This window comes from Oncorhynchus clarkii, chromosome 2, assembly GCF_045791955.1.
Source record: "Oncorhynchus clarkii lewisi isolate Uvic-CL-2024 chromosome 2, UVic_Ocla_1.0, whole genome shotgun sequence".
Taxonomy (NCBI): Eukaryota; Metazoa; Chordata; class Actinopteri; order Salmoniformes; family Salmonidae; genus Oncorhynchus; species Oncorhynchus clarkii.
Window position 1 is genome coordinate 36,574,717 of NC_092148.1, and position 26,084 is coordinate 36,600,800.

Here is a 26,084-nt window from a genome sequence, read left to right on the forward strand (position 1 = left end):
ACTTCTGCCTGTACGGCTCAGTAAAATGGCTGTATCTCGCGGAGCCTCGTGCTGGTTCGCTCCGTTCCTTGCGTCTACTCTCGCTCAGTAATAGAACCCCCAGAATATATGTATGTTTATGCATCCTTGAGGTTTATTATTACGTGTCCAATTATTTTCACATCGGAATCAGGAGACAACCGGATTCGGTCCGGTGAAAGGGGTGGGAATGAATCGGGACAAGGATAAATGGTTATAAACAATTATTTATATTCAATGCTAGCGTTTGATTGTGACTGACTCGCCGAGAGAGGGGGGTATTATGGCCGCTCAGGTCGCCAGCGCCGCCACTCTCAACACAAGCCCGCCTTCCGAACTAAAGAAGCCGGATCGAGACCCAAATGAGGATTCTATACTGGGGGAAAAGCAGCAGGAAAACAAGCAGTCGGGATTAGAGCGCGGATCTCCGGGCCGGGGGGATCTGCAGGACGGGGCCGATGTTGGAAATGCAGGGGGAGGAGGGGAACCTGAGATGAAGAACGGGAACGGGAACCCGTCCAGGACTATTAATAATCAGAATGATTCCATCGGATCCGAGGGGAATAACCATCCCGGGATGGTACACCACCATGGGTCCGGTTTTCCTCCACCTTCTTATGGATACAGTCAACACTACGGCCGGGCCCCTTTTCATCAACATGGCGGACAACAAAGCCCTGGCATGGCAGCTGCTGCAGGTCCAGCCGTGCAGTCGAGCAATATGATGGACCCATATCAACCCAATTCGCACGATCATGGCTTTTCTAACCACCAGTTTAACAATTACAATCCATTCCCGAACAGAACTCCCTATTCTGGCCAAGGATACGGCATGAACTCCTCGCGTAATACCCAGGCTCCGGCTGCTGGGGGACAGCCAGCTAACGTTAAGCAGCAACCAACAGGAGGACCCACAGCAATGGCTGCATCTTACAACAATCAGAGATATAATATGGGGAATCCACAGCCAACATCTACCCCAACCCTCAACCAGCTCCTAACCTCTCCGAGCTCCACGCGGGTATATCCAAATTACCCATCTAGTGAATATAGTAATCAGGAAGGAGCTAGTAAGGGACCAACAGACACGGGCAGTAGCGGTCAGTATGGAGGGGGAAATCCGGGTTGGCAACAAAGGACCCATCATCCGCCGCCTATGAGCCCTGGAAGTACAGGGCAACCCCTAGGTAGAAGCCAGGTAAAGGCCCATGTTCTAACGAATCTTTTTTACTGTACATTTGGTGTAATCTTATGTATGTAATTCACAACGTAACAGGCCAGCCATTGTTGCAAGCCAGTTCGCTTGCAAAGACACTCTAAAATGGCTGCCTCTCGTTTTTCCAACACCATCACATTAAACAGTATTTATTTAGTTGGTATGAATTCTATCACTTTCAGGCAACTCTTCTTCGGCAATCCTCCTTATGAGATTGAACTTCGAACGTTGAGAGAAGTGAGGCCCGAATCTTGAAAGAGGTGAAAAAGCTCTAAAGGCCTATATTCATTACTCAGACTTGTTTCTCGGAAGGACGGTATATAACGTAATTAAACAGTTATTCCTTAATAGTGTATTTCTTATCGTTTGCAATGCTAACGTCAGTCGTTTTGTAATACAGTTTAATGTTTATGAATAGACTATACATTTTTATGTCCACAAGTCTGTTTTGATCATTATGGAAATTGTGAAGTCAATGCACAGCATTAGCAAGCCCAGAACACAGATTTAGCCTAGACTCAAGTGTACACGTGTGTTTGAAAGTGATTTTAAGTGGACCGTACGAGTAACTAAATTATGTAAAATGTTACATTTTAATCAACACACACTGGCCTATTTATGAGTGTCATTTGGCGCCTCTGATGTCAGGAACTGTTTCCACCACTGCATTCTGCATGTAAACATTGGCCTAGTGATTTGAGTGACTGACTGCAGGTTGCTTTGCTCTGGGTTTTGAATTGTGGAGGTAAAAATCCTGCTGTCAAACCCAGTAGACAGTTGGTCTTGGTTTGACATGCTAGCTGAGATCTGATTGGCTCCTCATCCTGTGCTCTTGGCCATTTATAATTGCATATGCTGTAAAGCAAAAAAAATCCTGATAAGTGCACTCCTCCACACTGCACAAATCCATGAGTGCTCATACTTAACGCATTTTTGACAATTTCTCTAAATTACTACTTTGCAATCATCTGTTTCCCACACGTATGACACGCCTGTTTGCACTATTCCACATGCATTCTATAATGAGAGATGATCAGAGTTTGGCCCATTGATCAAGTTAATTACTTTTAACTTTTGTCAATCCAGTTTGATATTGTGTGCCATTTTCTGTGGCACTGTTTTTTATTTTATTTTATTTTACATGCTATAGCCTAACCCATACCTGTTGAATTTCTAGATTCATAAACAAAACTGCAACCGTGACCAACATGGCAAATAGAAGAGTTTACGGAACTTTGTAGCCTTCACGTATAAGTTCCTAACCGTATTTGCACCATCCTATAAAGAAAGGCAGATGAAAATGGCTATAGTATCTTGACCCTCATTGTTAAGCATCCACTATCTCCTCTCATTTTGGATCAAAGTAAAGTGACAAGGTAAATCACTCAAGTTAATAATGTATTATTACAGTCCTTTTAAATAGTTTTTGTATCTGCACCATGCATTTATGAGCTACAAATTTGAAACGAAGGAATTTTTCTTAGTGGTTGAGATGTGTACACTAGATGCCAGATGATGAGCAATCCATCATACACATTTAAACATTTAACACAACAATTTGAAGGATCAAAGACTGGGTGTGATATGAATGAAATAAAGACATTGCTAAAATAACATTATTTGAAGGTCAGGTTCGCAGACCATTTTGACAGGATTTTTCACATTTGGAAGCAACTGAATTTGATCCACTGTAGGCTAGAGTTTCCTTAACTCGGTCATGGGGCATCCCTCGGTGCACGTTTTGGTTTTTGCTCTTTTACTATACAGCAGATTTCAAATACTAAGCTTGATGGTGAGTTGGTTATTTGAATCAGCTGTGTAGTGCTAGGGCAAAAACTAAAACGTGCACCCGGGGGGGGGCCTAGGACCAAGTTTGGGGAACCCTTATGTAGGCTACAACAAGAACTTGCTGCAGTACCTGAGAACCCAATCTGGCGCAATCATATTTGGGCGTGACCACTTTATATATCATAGAAAGCTGAGGTCGTCAGAGCAGATTTATCTACGCATGAATATCGCCCAGAACTAACCAACTGTCATGAAATATGTGTATATATATATATATATATATATATATACATGCTTCGAACAGTGTGGCCAATCTGATGGATGCCCAGTTGTCTTTGGTTACATGCCATAACTCACTAGCATATTAAAGCAGTAATACTCACTCACCTTTACTTCTACCTGACAATGTTTTGGTCATCAATAGGATCTTTGTTAGGTTGGTAATGGTAATGCATGCCAATGTTAACATGTTAGGGAGACATCATCCACTATGTCCCATTTGATGGGTTTATCTATCAATGACATTCCTGTGTTGACACTGCATAGTGAGGTGAACATGAGCCGTGTGTGTGGCATGAGTAGCTGCTGTATCTCATGTGCCACTCTGTCTCTGTGTGACTAAGAATTCCTTCTAACCCCCTTGGCCAATCACAGAGACCGTCCAGCCGCCTCTCCCCCGCCTAGGGAGTCTCCACTCTGTCTTATGCAGATTAGCCATGTGCTGCTTTTATTTATTTCAATTAATTATCTGGAAGCTGGGAAATGTCAAGAAACGCTTTTTGCCCTCCATTTCTAAAGGCCTTTGTTTAGCAGTGTGCATTGACAAGGGTACAGATAAAGAATCCAAGCCCATAAGAATCGACTGTGGTAAATGAATGCTTATGTTTTAATTAGCTTGTCCATTTGTTGTTATTAATGTTGTTATCGACATGGAATCTTTTGATGACCCTTGTTTAGGTTGTTTTGAGTTGAGCAAGTTAAACGGATAGGCCTAAGGTTAGCGATTTTACAGAGTGAAATTATAACGTTGAGGAGATGGAGGCCTAGAGATTTAAGAGAACTTTCTCCATTGAGACGATACCTGACTCATAGTTGTGTTCGCATCATAACAGAGAACAGTGAGTAGGCTACTTCTCCCTCCATTTATGATGTCATTCATTCAGAGCCAGAATTGCCCCCCCCCCAAATGGGAAACCGGCTTGGCCTCGAACCAAACAGAAGCACAGCTAAGGATGTTTTTATTTAAGATTGGGCAGACTGCCCTCCATTTGAGATTATTATTATTATATATATATATATATATATAAGTATTTAGTCAGTCACCAATTGTGCAAGTTCTCCCACTTAAAAAGATGAGAGGCCTGTAATTTTCATCATAGGTACACTTCAACTATGACAGACAAAATGAGAAAAAAAAATACAGAAAATCGCATTGTAGGATTTTTAATGAATTTATTTGCAAATTATGGTGGAAAATAAGTATTTGGTCACCTATAAACAAGCAAGATTTCTGGCTCTCACAGACCTGTAACTTCTTCTTTAAGAGGCTCCTCTGTCCTCCACTCGTTACCTGTATTAATGGCACCTGTTTGAACTTGTTATCAGTACAAACAACACCTGCCCACAACCTCAAACAGTCACACTCCAAACTCCACTATGGCCAAGACCAAAGAGCTGTCAAAGGACACCAGAAACAAAATTGTAGACCTGCATCAGGCTGGGAAGACTGAATCTGCAATAGGTAAGCAGCTTGGTTTGAAGAAATCAACTGTGGGAGCAATTATTAGGAAATGGAAGACATACAAGACCACTGATAATCTCCCTCGATCTGGGGCTCCACGCAAGATCTCACCCTGTGGGGTCAAAATGATCACAAGAACGGTGAGCAAAAATCCCAGAACCACACGGGGGGACCTAGTGAATGACCTGCAGAGAGCTGGGACCAAAATAACAAAGCCTACCATCAGTAACACACTACGCCGCCAGGGACTCAAATCCTGCAGTGCCAGACGTGTCCCCCTGCTTAAGCCAGTACATGTCCAGGCCCGTCTGAAGTTTGCTGGAGAGCATTTGGATGATCCAGAAGAAGATTGGGAGAATGTCATATGGTCAGATGAAACCAAAATATAACTTTTTGGTAAAAACTCAACTCGTCGTGTTTGGAGGATAAAGAATGCTGAGTTGCATCCAAAGAACACCATACCTACTGTGAAGCATGGGGGTGGAAACATCATGCTTTGGGGCTGTTTTTCTGCAAAGGGACCAGGACGACTGATCCGTGTAAAGGAAAGAATGAATGGGGCCATGTATCGTGAGATTTTGAGTGAAAACCTCCCATCAGCAAGGGCATTGAAGATGTAACGTGGCTGGGTCTTTCAGCATGACAATGATCCCAAACACACTGCCCGGGCAACGAAGGACTGGCTTCATAAGAAGCATTTCAAGGCCTAGTGGCCTAGGCAGTCTCCAGATCTCAACCCCATAGAAAATCTTTGGAGGGAGTTGAAAGTCCGTGTTGCCCAGCAACAGCCCCAAAACATCACTGCTCTAGAGGAGATCTGCATGGAAGAATGGGCCAAAATACCAGCAACAGTGTGTGAAGACTTACAGAAAACGTTTGACCTCTGTCATTGCCAACAAAGGGTATATAACAAAGTATTGAGAAACTTTTGTTATTGACTAAATACTTATTTTCCACCATAATTTGCAAATAAATTCATAAAAAATCCTACAATGTGATTTTCTGGATTTGTTTTCTAATTTTGTCTGTCATAGTTGAAGTGTACCTATGATAAATTACAGGCCTCATCTTTTTAAGTGGGAGAACTTGCACAGGTGGCTGACTAAATACTTTTTTTGCACCACTGTGTATGTGTATATATATATATATATATATATATATATATATATATATATATATATATATATATATATATATATATATATATATATATATATAATATATATATATATATATATATATATATACATACATACATACATGCATACATACAGTTGAAGTCGGAAGTTTACATACACCATAGCCAAATACATTTATACTCAGTTTTTCACAATTTGTGACATTTAATTCTAGTAAAAATTCTGTCTTAGGTCAGTTAGGATCACCACTTTATTTTAAGAATGTGAAATGTCAGAATAATAGTAGACAGAATTATTTATTTCAGCTTTTATTTCTTTCATCACATTCCCAGTGGGTCAGAGGTTTACATACACTTAATAGTATTTGGTAGTATTGCCTTTAAATTGTTTAACTTGGGTCAAATGTTTCGGGTAGCCTTCCACAAGCTTCCCACAATAGGTTGGGTGAATTTTGGCCCATTCCTCCTGACAAAGCTGGTGTAACTTAGTCAGGTTTGTAGGCTTCCTTGCTCGCACACGCTTTTTCAGTTCTGCCCACACATTTTCTATGGGATTGAGGTCAGGGCTTTGTGATGGCCACTCCAATACCTTTACTTTGTTGTCCTTAAGCCATTTTTCCACAACTTTGGAAGTATGCTTGGGGTCATTGTCCATTTGGAAGACACATTTGCAACCAAGCTTTAACTAACTGATGTCTTGAGATGTTGCTTCAATATATCCAAATCATTTTCCTCCCTCATGATGCCATCTATTTTGTGAAGTGCACCAGTCCCTCCTGCAGCAAAGCACCCCCACAACATGATGCTGCCACCCCTTTGCTTTACATTTGGGATGGTGTTCTTCGGATTGCAAGCCTCCCCCTTTTTCCTCCAAACATAACGATGGTAGTTATGGCCAAACAGTTCCATTTTTGTTTCATCAGACCGGAGGACATTTCTCCAAAAAGTATGATCTTTGTCCCCATGTTCATTTGCTAACCGTAGTCTGGCTTTTTTTATGGCGGTTTTGGAGCAGTGGCTTCTTCCATGCTGAGCGGCCTTTCAGGTTATGTCGATATAGGACTCGTTTTACTGTGGATATAGATACTCTTGTACCGTTTTTTTCCAGCATCTTCACGAGGTCCTTTGCGGTTGTTCTGGGATTGATTTACACTTTTCGCATAAGTACGTTCATCTCTAGGAGACAGAACGTGTCTCCTTCCTGAGCGGTATGACGGCTGCGTGGTCCCATGGTGTTTATACTTGCGTACTATTGTTTGTACAGATGAACGTAGTACCTTCAGGTGTTTGGAAATTGCTCCCAAGGATGCACCAGACTTGTGGAGGTCAACAATTTTTTTTCCTGAGGTCTTGGCTGATTTCTTTTGGTTTTCCGATGTCAAGCAAAGAGGCACTGAGTTTGAAGGTAGGCCTTGAAATACATCCAAAGGTACACCTCCAATTGACACATTATGTCAATTAGCCTATCAGAAGCTTCTAAGGCCATGACATAATTTTCTGGAATTTTCCACACTGTTTAAAGGCATAGTCAACTTAGTGTATGTAAACTTCTGACTCACTGGAATTGTGATACAGTGAATTATAAGTGAAATAATCTGTCTGTAAACAATTGTTGAAAAATGACTTGTCATGCACAAAGTAGATGTCCTAACCGACTTCCCAAAACTATAGTTTAACACAATTTGATATATATATATATATATATATATATATATATACAGTGCCTTGCGAAAGTATTCGGCCCCCTTGAACTTTGCGACCTTTTGCCACATTTCAGGCTTCAAACATAAAGATATAAAACTGTATTTTTTTGTGAAGAATCAACAACAAGTGGGACACAATCATGAAGTGGAACGACATTTATTGGATATTTAAAACTTTTTTAACAAATCAAAAACTGAAAAATTGGGCGTGCAAAATTATTCAGCTCCCTTAAGTTAATACTTTGTAGCGCCACCTTTTGCTGCGATTACAGCTGTAAGTCGCTTGGGGTATGTCTCTATCAGTTTTGCACATCGAGAGACTGACATTTTTTCCCATTCCTCCTTGCAAAACAGCTCGAGCTCAGTGAGGTTGGATGGAGAGCATTTGTGAACAGCAGTTTTCAGTTCTTTCCACAGATTCTCGATTGGATTCAGGTCTGGACTTTGACTTGGCCATTCTAACACCTGGATATGTTTATTTTTGAACCATTCCATTGTAGATTTTGCTTTATGTTTTGGATCATTGTCTTGTTGGAAGACAAATCTCCGCCCCAGTCTCAGGTCTTTTGCAGACTCCATCAGGTTTTCTTCCAGAATGGTCCTGTATTTGGCTCCATCCATCTTCCCATCAATTTTAACCATCTTCCCTGTCCCTGCTGAAGAAAAGCAGGCCCAAACCATGATGCTGCCACCACCATGTTTGACAGTGGGGATGGTGTGTTCAGCTGTGTTGCTTTTACGCCAAACATAACGTTTTGCATTGTTGCCAAAAAGTTCAATTTTGGTTTCATCTGACCAGAGCACCTTCTTCCACATGTTTGGTGTGTCTCCCAGGTGGCTTGTGGCAAACTTTAAACAACACTTTTTATGGAAATCTTTAAGAAATGGCTTTCTTCTTGCCACTCTTCCATAAAGGCCAGATTTGTGCAATATACGACTGATTGTTGTCCTATGGACAGAGTCTCCCACCTCAGCTGTAGATCTCTGCAGTTCATCCAGAGTGATCATGGGCCTCTTGGCTGCATCTCTGATCTGTCTTCTCCTTGTATGAGCTGAAAGTTTAGAGGGACGGCCAGGTCTTGGTAGATTTGCAGTGGTCTGATACTCCTTCCATTTCAATATTATCGCTTGCACAGTGCTCCTTGGGATGTTTAAAGCTTGGGAAATCTTTTTGTATCCAAATCCGGCTTTAAACTTCTTCACAACAGTATCTCGGACCTGCCTGGTGTGTTCCTTGTTCTTCATGATGCTCTCTGCGCTTTTAACGGACCTTTGAGACTATCACAGTGCAGGTGCATTTATACGGAGACTTGATTACACACAGGTGGATTGTATTTATCATCATTAGTCATTTAGGTCAACATTGGATCATTCAGAGATCCTCACTGAACTTCTGGAGAGAGTTTGCTGCACTGAAAGTAAAGGGGCTGAATAATTTTGCACGCCCAATTCTTCAGTTTTTGATTTGTTAAGAGTTTGAAATATCCAATAAATGTCGTTCCACTTCATGATTGTGTCCCACTTGTTGTTGATTCTTCACAAAAAAATACAGTTTTATATCTTTATGTTTGAAGCCTGAAATGTGGCAAAAGGTCGCAAAGTATATATATATATATATATATATATATATAGCTCCGTATTGGCCATATATATATTGCTCCATAACTATGGCACAAAAAAGATTAATGATCGTGGTAAAAATGTAATAACAGGCCTTGGCTCTTGTAATGCATTCACGTGTTCTATTGCCTTCTTGCCTTCTGTCATATTTTCTGCTTTTGTACCTATCCGGATGGGAAAATGCATCCCTATAGCTCTTGCTGTGTTGGGAAACTTGAAATGTGTGAGTTGGCTTGCATGAGAGACCCCTGCTAGATAATTAAAGTGCCTATAAACTATAGTGTAGTCATCTGCCCGTATCCAAGTCTTTTGTGATCTATGGTACATCCTGTCACCCGCACCTCTCATAATTTTTTATAGTGTTCATGTTATGAAGTGTTGTTCATGTATTTGATCTTCTGCTCCACAGCCCCCAGGTGCAATGGATCCGATGGCTAAAATGAGAGGCCAGCCGTATGTTGGGGGCAGTCCATACTCCCAACAGCCTGGGCAGGGGCCTCCCCCAGGAGCCCAGCAGGGTCATGCATACCCGGGCCAAGGCTACGGTCCACTTAGCTCCCAGAGATACCCGGTGGCCATTCAGGGCCGCACCCCTGGGGCTATGGGAGGCATGCATTACGGGCAGCAGGTCAGTGGTGTCATCAAGCTGACTTAATCCTACATTCTCTCACACCGAAATCAGCCCTCCTTCTCTTCACACACTACTATATGGCTTGCTTATCATATGCCTACCCATTTGTTTGATTTCTAACTTTGGTATGTATTTGTGTGTAGATGCAATCTTATGGACAGCAGGGACCAGGAGGCTATGGGCCTCTGGGCCAAGGGCCCTACTACAGCCAACAGGGCCAGGCTTCACACCCAGGCCAGCAGCAAGGGCCCTACCCCCAAGCACCTCCAGGACAGCAGGGTGGTCAAACACCCTACCCTCAGCAGCCCCACCCTTCCCAGACGTCATCCTCACATGCCCAGGGTGGGCCGCCCTATCCGCAGCCCCATATGCCCCCCCAGTCCCAGGGCCCGCAGCCAGGTCCATCCCAAGGGCCCCCACAGTCTCAAACTCCCTACTCCCAGGGCCCTGTCCAGGCTCAGACCCAGTCTGGTCAGCCTCCTTACCCCCAGCAGCAGGGGCCTCCCAGCCAGCCACCACAGCAGGCCAGCTCCCAGGTCCCAGCAGGGTCGCAGCCCCAGCTTAGCTATCCACCCACGCAGGGCCCACAGCAGCTCTCCACACAGCAGCAGCAACCCCAGACACCCGCTCAACCCCCTCAGCAACCACCAGGTCACAGCCAGCATCCACAGGTCCAGCCTGCATCCTACTCCCAGAATCCTCCACAGCAACAACAGCAACAGTCACAGCAGTCACCTTACCAACGCTTCCCTCCACCACAGCAGGTACAACTGAATTTGGTGTGTGTGTGCACGCACACAATTGATGTTTTATGATTGAGGTACCTTTGATATCGTCATTGAACGTGCAGTACCGGTTGCCATACTTGCTCAGCAGATGGAAGGCATTGGTATGGTCACTGTGTATTCTCATGTACGCATATATGTGTATGTGAATGCTCTTCAATTCCGATTGTCTTGTTCTCTCCCCCAGGAGATATCCCAGGACTCGTTCAGTTCCCAGTCTAGCGCCCCTCCCTCCAACCAGCCCAAAAGTGGCTCGGAGGACGTCAGCGTACAAGGCCGGCCGTCCAGCCTACCGGTGAGTCCTCACCCAACCTGTGCAAAGGTATACTATACGCCTATAAATCTAATTATTACATTGTTCTGAAATCATAATGCATTGAAACATGTTTGCGTGATTCCATGACCCATTTTAGTCTTAACATAGTCAAACCGGTGTGTGTGGTGTTGTGGTTAATTAATGCTACCCGTGTTTATTTTGTATGGCATTTGAGTGTGTGTGTGTGTCTGTAGATGTCATTGAGCATGCGTAGCGAACTTGCAGAAATGTTGTGTGACAGTCTGGGAGATGAATATTAGTACATTTGACCAGAGCTCGGGCCTGGATAAAATGAGAGCGAAAGCGACGGTATAGATTGTATCAAATTTACATGGCAGGGCTGCTCCGTGCTGAGTCGGCAGACATCCATCGTAACCATGACAACCCCCTGCTCTAATATGCTCTCTCTTTTCCTCGACAAGATCAATAACCATAACGATGTGTGTCACATGTCTCCAAACCTAGTAGAAAGTGTGCTGCCATGCTTTCCTAGACTGAGGAGATTAAATTGTGCTTGCATCCTGTATGTGTTTCTGTTGTGCTAGTAGACAGAGCTACAGGAAGTGCATGGAGTCGTTATCAAGACGTCTCACTGCTAACTGTACAGTCAGCTAATGGCTGTCATGTCGATTCCATCAGGCCGGCGTTTTTCCACAGCGTCTCCTCACCATAGGCCCTGTTCTCTCCTGTCTTGTGTGTCTGCAGGATCTCTCAGGCTCCATCGATGACCTGCCCACGGGCACGGATGGCGCTCTGAGTCCTGGCGTGAGCACTTCAGGTGTGTCAAGCAGCCAGGGTGAGCAGAGCAACCTGGCCCAGTCGCCCTTCTCGCCCCACACCTCTCCCCATCTGCCAGGCATCCGAGGGCCCTCGCCGTCGCCCGCCGGCTCCCCTGCCAGTGCCACCACCTCCCGCACAGGACCCCTCTCACCCGCCACAATGCCAGGTGAACACACGAGTGCGCACACATACATGGGTTTTTCTGACATGTACTAGGACACATGCAATTTGTTATACATATACACGATGACAACAAAATGACCATAGATTGAAACAGTGGAGCTACTGCAGCCAATAATCTTTTAAAACGATACCGTGCTTGGCTGCAGTTGCTCCACTGTTTCAATCTATGGTCATTTTGTTGGATTAATTTGAGTGTCCCTTAGTTAACAATATTTAAGTAGTGACATTTGTGGCCTTGTTCCTACTCAGACTTCTTATTTACATACTGAGACGACCCTTCTGTTGTTTAGGGACCCAGATGCCCCCTAGACCATCGAGTGTTCAGTCTGACGGGAGTCTGCACCCCGCCATGAGCCAGTCTCCCATGGCCCAGGACAGAGGTGAGTTCACCCTAACTGAGAATCCCCTCACACAGTACTACCCCGCTCTGCAGGGATCACTGACAGTGTTCTGTTTTAATGCAACTTTGGCTGCACTTTCTTTTATGGTACCTGGTAGTTACCAGAAAATTGTATGGTAACAATAGGTACTTTCTGGTACTTCAAATAATATTACATGTAATTGCCATTTTTTACCATGTACGTTCTAAGTAAATACTGGCAAATTTCTGTACCGAAGCCTTCTGGTGTGTCTTATGAGAGATTTCCAGTGTTTTGTTGGAGGATTAACATCTCTTTCACCCTCTCTTCTCTGACCCTGCCAGGGTTCATGCAGAGAAACCAGATGCCCCCCTACGGCTCACCACAGTCTGCCTCTCCCCTGTCACCCCGACAGTCCTCTGGAGGCCAGATGCACCCTGGGATGGGACCTTATCAGCAGCAGAACAACTCCATGGGGGGCTACGGACCTCAGGGTGGGCAGTATGGCCCACAAGGTGAGTTCTGTGGGTTACACTGTGCAACAAAGGAAAGGGGCTGGTGGCAAAATATCAACATTTGGTGCACTTGAAAAATAACAACTCAGTTGATATACCAAATAGACTTTTAATCATTTTGACTGCCAATGTATAAATGCTTCCCACTTAATTATCTCACCATCCTGTCAAGTTGCTTCTTGTTTGTTCCCCCAGCCAAATCCATGGAATATGTATTTTTGCCTCATAGGAATTCCCTCCTATCAGCTCATCCCTCCCTCTCTGAGCCTAGCGCAGCTATTTGTAGCCATGGAGAACAGTCAGCTGACATAGCAGAGCCCCCCTGTCAGTAGAGCTGCCACTATGATGGCGGGCTCATAGCTCAGTGTGCACAAATCCACTGTCAGCTCGGAATAGTGCCTTGCATAGCTTCAACAGACATTAGCAGTCATGTACACCTTTCACAATAGAACCCCAAGTTGATTAAAGATTTAGTTTGTTGTTTTGCGCATATAACTAATCTTCCCAATGTCACCAGAGCAGTGTTTATTTTTATTTTTTAAAATACATTTTTTACACACATTGTTTTTGTCCATTCTATTACAGGTTATCCCCGGCAACCTGGATACAACAACATGCCCAATGCCAACTACCCTGGCATGGGCAACCCCATGAACCCTGGCAACCCCATGTCTGGGCAAGGGGGGCTGCCATTTGCAGGCATTCCCCCTGGTAGAATGCCTCCGGGCCAGGTGGGAGTGCGTCCCTATGGCCCCAACATGGGGCCCAACATGCCACCCAACATGGGTAACATGCCACCTCAGGTGGGCTCAGGGATGTGCCCTCCCCCCGGCCTCAACCGGAAGGCCCAGGAGGCTGCAGCTGTAGTCATGCAACACGCAGCTACCAACTCCATACACAGCAGGTACACTATACTTTTTACTAAACCATATTACACATGTACAGTGCATTCGGAAAGTATTCAGAGCCCTTTACTTTTTCCACATTTTGTTATGTTACAGCCTTACAGGCTGACCAGACAGCTTGCTCGCACGCATGTTGATTTTGTCCACCCACACTAGACGCGATCAGGACACGTAGGTTAAAATATCAAAATGAACCAACAATATTCATTTGGGGACAGGATAAAAGAAAAGGATAAACATTTGTCCTGGGATATAAACATTGGGTTGTTATTTTACCTGAAATGCACAAGGTCCTCTACTCCGACAATTAATCCACAGATAAAAGGGTAAAACAAGTTTTTTTCCTAGTAATCTCTCCTCCTTCAGGCTTCTTCTTTAGACTGCATATGGTGGTTGGCAACCAACTTTAAGGTGCATTACCATTACCAACTGGACTGGACCACACGTGGTTATATGCTCCTATAAACCAATGAGGAGATGGGAGAGGCAGGACTTGCAGTGCGTCATAAATAGAACCAAGTTCTATTTTAGTGTCTGGCTATGCAGACATGTGCGAGCAGTCTGGATTCAATGATTGAATAACATGTATAATATGTATATTAATTTTGCAATGCTTGCGTGGGCGGCGTGGTCAGCATGTTATTCTAAAATTGATTAAATTGTTGTTGTTTTTTCCTAATCAAGCTACACAACCCAATAATGACAAAGCAAAAACAGTTTTTTAGAAATGTTTGATTATTTATTATAAATAAGAACTGAAATATCACATTTACATAAGTATTCAGACCCTCTACTCAGTACTTTGTTGAAGCACCTTCGGCAGCGATTACAGCCTCGAGTCTTCTTAGGTATGACGCTACAAGCTTGGCACACCTGTATTTGGGAAGTTTCTCCCATTCTTCTCTGCAGATCCTCTCAAGTTCTGTTGGTTGGATGGGGTGCATCGCTGCATAGCTATTTTTAGGTTTTGCTAGAGATGTTCAAGTCCGGGCTCTGGCTGAACCACTCAAGGACATTCCGAGACTTGTGCCGAAGCCACTCCCGCATTGTCTTGGCTGTGTGCTTAGTCGTTGTCCTGTTGGAAGATAAAACCTTCGTCCCCAGTCTGAGGTCCTGAGCACTCTGGAGCAGGTTTTCATCAAGGATCTATCTGTACTTTGCTCCGTTCATCTTTCCCTCGATCCTGACTAGCCTCCCAGTCCCCGCCACTGAAAAACGTCCCCATAGCATGCTGCTGCCACCACCAGGTTTCCTCCAGACGTGACGCTTGGCATTCAGGGCAAAGAGTTCAATCTTTGTTTCATATGGTCTGAGAATCATTTAGGTGCTTTCTGGCAAACTCCAAGCAGACTGTTTTGCCTTTTACTGAGGAGTGTCTTCTGTCTGGCCACTGTACCAAAAAGGCCTGATTGGTGGAGTTCTGCAGAGATGGTTGTCCTTCTGGAAGGTTCTCCCATCTTCAGAGGAACTCTGGAGCTCTATCAGAGTGACCATCGGGTTCTCGGTCACCTCCCTGACCAAGGCCGTTCTCCCTCGATTGTTCAGTTTGGCCGGGCTGCAAGCTTTAGGAATAGTCTTTGTGGTTCCAAACTTCTTTCATTTAAGAATGATGGAGGCCACTGTGTTCTTGGAGACCTTCAATGCTGCAGACTTTTTTTGGTACCCTTCACCAGATCTGTGCCTCGACACAATCCTGTCTCTGGGCTCTACGGACAATTCCTTCGATCTCATGGCTTGGTTTTTGCTTTGACATGCACTGTCAACTGTAGGACCTTATATAGACAGGTGTGTGCCTCCACCCAATATGTTATTTTTTAAATAATTGTTAATGTGTTGAGTATGTGATATCTGGCCCTAACTAGTATATTTTCCTATACTTTGAAGGTCCTGTGAAGGCAGTGAGAGGAGGAGTGATTAGAGCAGCAGGAAATAAAGAACAGAGGAGAGAGCAGATGAGATGAAGACAGACTCACTGAGAGGTAGACAGGCAGATGCAGACGAGATGTTCTCCAGCCCGTCACTACGAGGAATACCTGACTCACATTACATCCAAACACATTACAAACATTGGAAAGTTCAGATGCAGCATATTTTCTCTCTCTTTAGGCTTTACGGTCTTCACAGGTGTACAAAGTCACTAGACATCAAGAACAAGGAATTCCCCCTTGCAATGACACTCATAACAGTCTTTCTTATTTAGTGATATTGTTGCATAACTGATTGTTTTTCAGCAGGAGAGGAATGTTTTTCACTCTGAAATCATGCTACATGCTAAAAGTGTGGTTGTCCCTCATCGTTCAGGATGCCTGGCTACCCCAACATGCCCCCTGGCATGATGGGCCCTGGCGCCCCCTATGGCCCTCCCATGAACAACATGCCTGGCATGATGAACGCGCAGGGCGGCTCGCCTTTCCCTATGGGGCCCAACATGGCCAATAACTCCAGTGGTGAGTACTGTTGTCCAATACTGTTGCTCCATGGTGCCCCAAGTATTTCTGATATGTCAGGATGACTTTGGTTGGGACAGTGGTCAGTGGCATAGGTTTGCTTTGGGGTGGCCAGTAAGTAAGGCCTGATGCAATTTGTCTGCAGTGTTTTCACACTAGACCTTTTTCTCATCTGAAAGTTTTCCAAAACAAATATTGTTTTAGTGCAGTCGTTGTTAATCTAAGTCACACTTGAGGAAAGTTTTTGCATTGGTTTCACCAGAGCACTTCCTATCCTGTTTGAAGATAACGTTGGTCAATGAACAATGGCCGCGGTATGAATAAGTTCTATAGGGGAATCTTTGTTAGTCTGTAATGTCTGAAATTAGAATACAAAAAAATGTCAGCTGCCTCTGGTCGTTCAGCAGTTGTTTGTTATATGTCCTGATCCCGAGAATTGTTGTTCAAAAGCTGTTGAACAGTGCTCAACCCCACAATGTACCCTTGTTCCTAGGTTTGGCCCCAAGTCCAGAGTTTGGTATGGATGGAAAAATGAACCAGGGCCAGAAGATGAACAACAAAGTGGACGGAACACCGAAAGCGGAACCGACTAAATCCAAGGTGATAAGATAATGGCTTTGTCTGTCCAATTTTGTTTAAGGGCTTGTGTGTACGTTAAAAGAAACTACGTTATAAACCATATTGTTTTTAAACTGTTAACACACGTGTTACCATCATACTTTTGACTTTATTCCGTGGTTATTACAGTTGCCAATGAGCTAGCTACTAAAGGGAAATAAGACCAATGGGTTTATAACCCAACCCTTTCCCTCATGACGGCTCTCTCTTGCCGCCTTCCAGAAGTCGAGCTCTTCCACGACAACCAACGAGAAGATCACCCGTCTGTACGAGTTGGGCCCCGAGCTCGAGAGGAAGATGTGGGTGGACCGCTACCTGGGCTTTATCGAGGAAAAAGCCATGGGCATGACCAACCTGCCTGCTGTGGGCCGCAAACCCCTAGACCTCTTCAGACTCTACGTCTCGGTCAAGGAGATTGGAGGCTTCGCACAGGTCAGTGTAGGTTTGTGCTGTACTATGCATGCATGCACTGTAGTGTGTTTGATCTATTTATTTCCCTATTGAGGTGCCCTCTTGGCCAGGTTTCCCTTTATAAAAGAGGTCTTCTGACCTCAATGGGAATTCCTGGATAAATATACACAACCGTTAGAAATGTCTTTGTTTTTGAAAGAAAAGCCAATTTTTGGGGTATTAAAATAACATCAACTTGATCATTAATAAATTGATCATTAACAATGTCTACAGTGTAGACATTGTTAATGACTATTGTAGCTGGAAACGGCAGATCATTTTATTTTTTAAATCAAATATCTACATAGGTGTACAGAGGCCCATTATCAGCAACTGTCAATCCTGTGTTCCAATGGCACGTTGTTAGCTAATCCAAGTTTAGAATTTTAAAAGGCTAATTGGTCATTAGAAAACCCTTTTGCAATTATGTTGGCACAGCTGAAAACTGTTGTATTGATTAAAGAAGCAATAAAACTGTCGTCCTTTAGACTAGTTGAGTATCTGGAGCATCAGATTTTGCGGGTTCGATTAGAGGCTCAAAATGGCTAGAAACAAATAACTTTCTTCTGAAACTTGTCAGTCTATTCTTGTTCTGCGAAATGAAGGCTATTCCATGTGAGAAATTGCCAAGAAACTGAAGTTCTTGTACAATGCTGTGTACTACTCCCTTCACAGAACAGCGCAAACTGGCTCTAACCAGAATAGAAAGGAGTGGGAGGCCCTGGTGCATAACTGAGCAAGATGAAAAGTACATTAGTACAAAATTAACCATGTCTACAATGTATTTCTGATCAATTTGATGTTATTTTAATGGACAAAAAATTAGCTTTTCTTTCAAAAACAAGGAAATTTCTAACTGACCCCAAACTTCTGAACGGTAGAGTAGGTTCAATAAATAAGTATAACACAGGCACAAACACACCTTAAAACACATATAAACACACCATGCACAATCTCTTGGTTATTATTTGCTCATCCCCTTCTCTCTGGTCTCTGTTTTAATGTCCCGGTCTTCATGCTCTATGTCCAGGTGAACAAGAACAAGAAGTGGCGTGAGCTGTCCACCAACCTGAACGTTGGCACGTCAAGCAGCGCCGCCAGCTCCCTGAAGAAGCAGTACATCCAGTGTCTGTACGCCTTCGAGTGCAAGATTGAACGCGGGGAGGACCCCCCTCCTGAGATCATCACTGACAACAAGAAGGCCAACCAGGCCAAGGTCCAGCCACCCTCCCCAGGTCAGTGCAGATGGTTATCCACACTATGCTGGGTCGTAATTATTAGGCATCAAACGTTAGAAACCGGACTGAAACTGGTTGGGGCTACCTGGTCTTGTCCAATATGAGAAACCAATTTTCATTGCAAAAAGGTTATCATTTTTTTGTTTGTTGTGAAGTTCATGTATTTTATTTGAACAGGGAGTCCCATTGGGACCAAGATCTCTTTCACAAGGGAGCCCTGCATACGTATAATTTACAAAATACAATATAAAAATATATTTTTGTAAATAATCACATTCATCAGCAAAGAGGTCCCCAGTCAACATTTTGAACTGCCTGAGAGGCACCAGAACATCCAGTTGTAGGGAACTCTGTAGATTTACCTAACTCTGAGGAGACTGAAGAGATTTCCAGAGTTAGCCATCCTTGAGACGGTATTTTTGTAAGAGAACTTTATAAATCAAAATAAAGCAATGAATCGACCTACTTGAATTCAGAGGACCAGCTTACTATCTGGTAAAGAATGCAGTGACGTGTACTGAACCTGACGCCATAATAAAAACTAAGTGCACTATGTTAAATGTATCTAACGGCTTTAATGAAGTGGCAGCTGCATTCATATAGATAATGTCGCCACAGTCTAGTATTGGTAGAAATGTCGATTGAATGACCTGTATAATTAAGCAATAAGGTGTGGTATATGGCCAATATACCACGGTTAAAGGGCTGTTCTTAGGCACGACGCAACGCGTAGCCTTAGTATTTTGGCCATATAGCACAAACCCCCTAGGTGCCTTATTGATATTATAAACTGGTTACCAATGTAATTAGACCTGTAAATAGTAATTATTGTCATACCTGTGGTATATAGTTTGACATACCACGGCTTTCAGACAATCAGCATCCAAGGGCTCGAACCACCCGATGAAAGTCAACTCTTACTGAAATGTCCCTCTTTTTTTCCGGTAGCTGGATCAGGTTCTCTCCAGGGCCCTCAGACCCCCCAGTCCACCAGCAGCTCTATGGCCGAGGGCAGCGACCTCAAGCCCCCCACACCTGCCTCCACCCCACACCCCACCCAGATGCCACCCGGGGCCAGGTGGGTCGCAGCGCTTCAATCTCATCCTCTTTGAGTTATCAATTGCATTCAGGAGATTCAATTCTTCAATTGGATGTTTAATTTACTTATTGAATTTCAATGGAATTCACCCCAACTCTGATATACGCTTTGATAAATCCCTATTTACTCACTAAACGTCCCTCTATCTTTTAGGAGCAATGTGGCCCTGCAGGACCCATTTGCTGACGGTAGTGACCCTACTTTCCCCAGAAGGAACTCCATGACCTCTAACTCTGGCTACCAGTCTGGCATGAGCACCCCAGAGATGCCAGGTCGCATGGGTCCAGGGCCCTATGAGGGTCCAGGGCCTAACAAAGACCCCTTTGGTGCCATGCGGAAAGGTGGGTAGAAGAGGCTACAAGAAAGATCCCTAGAAACTGATGGTGCTGGGAAGCTGGGTCCCTTGCTGACGTAGTTTGTATTTCTTTCCAGTTGGGGAGCAGTTCTTGCCTGCCAGTCAGGGTCCTAACAGTGGGATGGCTGAGCAGCAACAGTTTAACCGTGGGCCTCCACCAGGTGCTATGGGGAACATGTCGATGGCTCAGAGACAGCAGTATGGACCAGGCCCTTACGGACAAGGCTACGAGAGGAGGTAAGACCCTACACACGCTTATAGGCCATAGAAATATAATTACTAGAAAGGACATCCACATGCAAGTCAATGTGTCTACGATGGGTGGACTGGCGGCCATATTGAGTATAATTCTATTTCTATAGACACCATCATGACTGTGTAGCAGTCTGCTCATTTCCTTTTTTTCATGGAAATAATTATACTAAGTGTGGTCAACCAACATTGTCCTATGTGGTGGTGTTTACCAGGCCAGAGCAGGGGATGGGCCCAGAGGGCAGCATGGGATCTGGTGCACCGCAGCCAAACCTGATGCCCGCTAACGCCGACACAGGGATGTACTCGCCAAACCGCTACCCATCACAGCAGCAGCCACGGTCAGTTCACCACCCAGTACCCCTCTATCTCAGGTGCGGTCTGGTGCAGACAGACACCATGCACCGACTGTCCCAGCATTTATAGTCCTGCAATATTGTAAAGGTTGTTTTTACAGTGAGGGTTTATTTCACAATGAGGGTTTATTGGTACACTAGCAGTATACTGTAGCAATATTAGACACTCGGCTTATGTGGAATGTCTTGCTGATGTGTTGTGGTTGTTTACAGGAATGATTCCTATGGTAATCAATATCCTGGCCATGGTACTCCCCCTGGTGGTTCCTATCCCAATCAACAGCCAGGAATGTACCCACAGCAACAACAGGTGATGGCTCCAACTCACTGTGTATGCACTGGAAGTGTGACGTCACTGTAAAGTGGTAACCACTAGCCATGTGTTATTACCCCAAAAAGTAGTACTTACTGTATAGATGAGTAATAGCCATAGGGGGAAAGTAATAGTCATCAACATTCATTTGATGCAATGTAATGGCACCGCCTACCTAAACGTCTTTGCTCTGTACAGAACTACAAGCGTCCTGTGGAAGGGGGCTACCCACCAGCGAAGCGACACGAGGGGGAGATGTACAGCGGGCCCTTCAGTGCAGGGCTGCAGCAGCAACAACCCCAGCAGCAGCCAGGGGCAGCCTCTGCACCCCCTGCTGGCCAGCCAGAGATGTACCAACCACAGTACAGCAGCGGCTCCTTCCCGGGCACTGACCGCCGCCTGCCTGGTCCCCAGGGCCAGTTCCCCTTCCCCTTCAACAGAGAGCGCATGCAGGCCACCACTGGGCCCAACGCCCAGCCCTCCATGCCCCCTCAGATGATGCAGCCAAGCCCTGACGGCCCCCAGGGTGGCGCATGGCAGGGCCGCGGGGAGATGAACTATCCTGGCAATTACCCCAACCGGCAGGGTGGCCCCCCAGGGGGCTCAGCCCAGGGACCCGGACACCCCGGCATGAACCGCGGTTCGGAGGAAATTATGTCATCGGAGCAACGCATGAACCACGAGGGCCAATGGGGGCCAGGTCAGATGGGTCCTCGGCAGCCCCCCTACGTTCCTGGAGGGACGGCCCCGCCCATGACCCGCACCCTGCAGTCCAACTACCAATCAGCTCAGGCCATGCAGAACCACATTCCACAGGTGTCCAGTCCCTCCCCCATGCCCCGTGGGGGCCCCATGGAGAGCCGGACTTCGCCCAGTAAATCTCCCTACATGCACAGTGGCGTCAAGATGCAAAAGGCAGGGCCCCCGGTCCCTGCCTCTCACATAGTGCCCCAGTCTGTGCAGTCCCCTCTGATCCGTAGAGATATGCCCTTTCCCCCAGGCTCAGTGGAGGCCACCCACCCTATCCTAAAACCACGCCGACGCCTCACCACGAAAGATATCGGTATGGCTATCACAACCCAGAACTCCACCCATAATCACAATATTATTATACATGCAGTATACAGTATTAACTATTTAATGATCCCATTTGGACACTACAATTGTTGCTTCAGCCCTATATGAAAGTGTTTGTATTGTGTGGTCCATCAGTACTGTGAAGGGTATCAGCATGAGTTAAAATACTGTATTTGTTTATCTCCATAGGGACCCCAGAGGCTTGGAGGGTGATGATGTCCCTCAAGTCTGGACTGTTGGCTGAGAGCACGTGGGCCCTCGACACCATCAACATCCTCCTGTATGACGACAACAGCATCTCCACCTTCAACCTCAATTTGGTGAGCTAACAAGACAGTTAGAGATTTGGGCCAGTAACCAAAAGGTCGCTAGTTCGAATCCCTGAGCAAGGTGCTTAAACCTAATTTTGCCAGACCCTAGCTGTGACCCTACTCTCTGACGGTGTCTTTGGGAGAGTCGGATATGCAAAACGCTTAACAATTTACACACTTGTACATGTGTGAAATAGGACAAATAAGCACCCACCAAATTATTATTACACTGGCCACAATGTGGGATAGAGGTTTTATAAAAAAAATATAAAATAAAAAAAAAACCTGCATGGTAAACCTATACAATCAGAAGTGTAATATTTTCTTATTTAGGGCTTCTTTTGTTTTTACATTTATCCTTTCACAAATTATAAAATTTCACCTATTCCCAAAACCTTTTCCATATTTTCTGTCATGTCATACAATGCAAACTTTTGATCTTCTCCTACATTTCCTCCTCCTCAGCTGCCTGGCCTGCTGGAGCTGGTGGTGGAGTACTTCCGGCGCTGCCTCATCGAGATCTTCGGCATCCTGCGCGAGTACGAGGTGGGCGACCCCGGCCAGAGGACTCTACTGGACCCTGACGCACTGGACAGAGACTGGAGCTGCACGGAAGATGGGGAATCAGGGGTGGAGGACATAGAGGGAGAGGAGGATGACGACGATGAGGAGGAAGAGGTGGTGGTGCAACCTTCAAAACAGCCGGCCGGGACGACAATCGAGGGACAGGCTCCGGTGAAGCAAGAGGATGAGCAGGAGTCGTGCTCAGAACGGGACACTCTGAAAGAGAAGGACGCTGAAGATGAGGAGAAGAGCTTCTCTAACTTTGAGCAGCCCAGCTCTTCATCGGACACCCCTGCCCTGGGCCCGGCTACCCCCCAGGAGAGACCCAAACAGGCTAGCAAGTTCGACAAGCTCCCCCTGAAGATGGTACGGAAGAAGGACCCGTTTCCGGCAGGCAGGGCAAGCCAGAGAGGAAAAGTGCAGGAGTTTGACAGTGGGCTGCTCCACTGGAGCGCCGGCGGGGGAGACAGCACAGAACACATCCAGACCCACTTTGAGAGGAGGGAGGAATTTCTGGTCCCACGAGAACGAGTGCTGGTCGTCCCAACAGCCAAGAGGAAAAGGCTAGAAACCGAGATGGTGGGGGACAAGGACAATGCTACCCCCACAGAGAAAGATAAGCAGAACGGTGGGGGAGATCAGAGGCCCTCCCAGCCATCATCCACAGAGAAGGCCTCAACAACAACCGACACCTCAGCCGACGGTAAGGAGGGGAAGTCCGAGCACTCGGACGCTGAGACAGAGGAAACGTCACAGACGGAAGAGCCCCAGAGCCAGCAGGAGAATGACAAACCGAGCGGCCCTCCTCATCAACAAGTCCCCCAGCGTGTGGTGGAGGACGAGCCTCACAGCAAGGACGAGGGCCCACTGCTTACACTGGCCAACTGGCAGGACGCTCTAGCCCGCCGCTGCGTCTGCGTCTCCAACATCGTGCGCAGCCTCTCCTTCGTGCCTGGCAATGACCAGGAGATGTCCAAACACCCTGGCCTCATGCTGCTGCTGGGTCGCCTAGTGCTGCTGCACCACCGCCACCCTGAGAGGAAGCAGGCCCCGCTCACCTACGAGAAGGAGGAGGAGTCTGATGACTGCCTTGGCCAGAGGGACGAATGGTGGTGGGACTGCCTGTCGCTGTTGAGGGAGAACTGCCTGGTCACTTTTGCCAACATCTCTGGCCAGCTGGACCTCTCCATCTACCCCGAGAGCATCTGCCTTCCGCTGCTGGACGGCCTCCTCCACTGGGCCGTGTGCCCTTCGGCTGAGGCCCAGGACCCCTTCCCCACGTTGGGGCCCCACAGCGCAATGTCACCCCAGAGACTGGTCCTGGAGACTCTCAGCAAGCTGAGCATCCAAGACAACAATGTGGACCTGGTCCTAGCCACGCCGCCGTTGGGTCGGTTAGAGAAGCTGTATGGGACCTTGGTGCGGCTGGTTGGGGAGAGAAAGGTGGCCGTCTGCAGGGAGATGTCGGTGGTGTTGTTGGCCAACCTGGCCCAGGGAGACAGCATGGCAGCGCGCGCCATTGCCGTGCAGAAGGGAAGCGTGGGTAACCTCCTGGGCTTCTTGGAGGACAGCCTGGCGGCCACCCAGCTACAGCAGAGCCAGAGCTCTCTGCTGCACCTGCAGGGGATGCACTTTGAGCCCACCAGTAATGACATGATGCGGCGGGCAGCCCGGGCCCTGCACGCCTTGGCCAAGGTGGAGGAGAACCACTCAGAGTTCACACTCTACGAGTCACGCCTCCTTGACCTCTCAGTGTCACCTCTCATGAACTCGGTGGTGTCTCACGTCATCTGCGATGTACTCTTTCTGATTGGCCAGTCATGACAGCTGTAGGGAGCTTTGGCTCCACCTCCTCTTGGTTTCGTCCCCCCCTCACCCCCTGGTTACAACCTGGCTTGTATGTGTGTAGGGGACAGGGAAAGTTCAAGTGACTGTTTTTAATTTATGCAAACCCTTCAGATTCCATTCTCTGAGCCTTCTCTCGCTGTTCTCACTCAAGGAGAAGGGACGTCACAAAGCTGCAGTGGTGGATTTACAAACCAGAGACTCCACAAACTGACACAACTTGTAACATTAATGCCAACTAGATGACATAGTGCGGGAACCCGGGTTTAGGAGTGTTCCACACGTTTGGGGGGGGTGTATTTTTAATAAAGATGAATAAATAGCTGAAAAACAAACTGTAACCAAAGTTGCTGTCTTGTTTACAGTAAGTTTGGGCATAATGTGTGCCCTTGCTCTCTCCTCGAGAGCACAGTGAGTGAGTCAGACTCTGGTTCATGTTTGGAGGTAAAGCAGACTGAGGAACAGCTTGATCTGATGGTATAGTGTCTGTAATTGGATGCTTACCAGTCAGCCTACAACTCAGTTGGCTGTTGAGACACCTTCACTGGGAGGCCTGTGCAGTAGATTGTAGGGCATTTTCTGTACCGTACTGCTCTTGAGTGTCAGGCATTCTGTAAACAAGTTTCATACAGAAAAATGTTGACAATGCAGCTCTACTAGAGTTTTAAAAGGTCATTTTAGTTTTGACGTTAAAAGCTAAAAGGCTTTCCCCAAAGTACCGAGAACCTACTACAACACCCTTACCTCCTCTCTTTAGCCCTTGATTGTATGAATTGACCCGTGTAAAATAAATCACCTCTTAGGACTGGTTTTCAACTAAAGATGCAGCTTTGCTGTGGTGTATATATATGATGTTGTACATTACACTTCCTGTCTCTGTCTGTGTCACTATTCACACACTTTTTGTTGATGAGGAAAGGAAGGTGACCCATGAGTTTGGTTCCTGTCATCCAGTCCCTGCTGATAGACCCTCTCCCCTCCGGCCTCTCACTCCACGGCTCCTTAGTACGGCAGACTCGGATCAAATCTGTTCTCCTGGTACAACAAAAAAAACTCTAGATGAAGAAACACACATTTGACAATTCTTTTCTCCAGCGATATGGATATTTGTATTTCAGACTGTAGCTAAAAACATGTAAATTCCTCCTATCCCCTTTTTTTTTGGTTCAATGAATATCATTTATTCAGTATGAAATCTTTATACTATATGTTCCACGTGGTAAGAATAAATGTACATTAAATCTTCGTAAGATGTTTGGTTTTGTTCCACTGCACTTGCAGTGTCTTTTTCAGATGTACCATTTTTCTACAACCCCTTGCTCTATGAACGTACTGGGTGTACATGTATTTTTTTATTCCAGCCCAGTACTATAACACTTGGTTCAACTAATTGATAAGCTGAATCAGGTTATTATGTTAGTACTGGGCTGGGATAAAATCCTGCACACTTGTGTGCAATCC

General features: G+C 45.8%; 1 protein-coding gene and 1 pseudogene across 4 annotated transcripts; both read left to right on the forward strand.

The window, feature by feature from the left end:
• On the forward strand, positions 1 to 25,868 carry LOC139367621 (AT-rich interactive domain-containing protein 1A-like). 4 transcript variants are annotated; one of them, XM_071105899.1, is made up of 20 exons: positions 1 to 1,216; positions 9,634 to 9,852; positions 9,999 to 10,619; positions 10,828 to 10,962; positions 11,662 to 11,902; positions 12,210 to 12,299; positions 12,623 to 12,793; positions 13,379 to 13,697; positions 16,000 to 16,145; positions 16,639 to 16,745; positions 16,986 to 17,195; positions 18,244 to 18,448; positions 19,400 to 19,529; positions 19,704 to 19,891; positions 19,983 to 20,142; positions 20,373 to 20,498; positions 20,727 to 20,823; positions 21,025 to 21,889; positions 22,093 to 22,223; positions 22,680 to 25,868. In XM_071105899.1, the coding sequence occupies exons 1-20, from the start codon at positions 302 to 304 to the stop codon at positions 24,600 to 24,602; spliced, it is 6,999 nt and encodes a 2,332-aa protein (XP_070962000.1). In that variant the 5' UTR covers positions 1 to 301; the 3' UTR covers positions 24,603 to 25,868. The 4 variants fall into 4 exon arrangements, with proteins under 4 accessions (XP_070962000.1, XP_070961991.1, XP_070962006.1 ...); XM_071105890.1 differs by having other exon boundaries at positions 81 to 1,216; positions 16,986 to 17,201; XM_071105905.1 differs by having other exon boundaries at positions 81 to 1,216; positions 10,828 to 10,935; positions 16,986 to 17,201.
• The window catches only part of LOC139377344 (GPI mannosyltransferase 2-like), a 3,403-nt pseudogene continuing 2,321 nt past the window's right edge, over positions 25,003 to 26,084 (forward strand).

What these genes read in the sequence shown, in the direction of transcription:
- LOC139367621 (XM_071105890.1), top strand. Translation starts at nt 302, where the DNA reads ATGGCCGCTCAGGTCGCCAGCGCCGCCACTCTCAACACAAGCCCGCCT. An exon ending in CATGGCCAATAACTCCAGTG is followed by an intron (nt 16,146 to 16,638) that starts GTGAGTACTGTT and finishes CCTTGTTCCTAG; the next exon opens with GTTTGGCCCCAAGTCCAGAG. An exon ending in CCACCTTCAACCTCAATTTG is followed by an intron (nt 22,224 to 22,679) that starts GTGAGCTAACAA and finishes CCTCCTCCTCAG; the next exon opens with CTGCCTGGCCTGCTGGAGCT.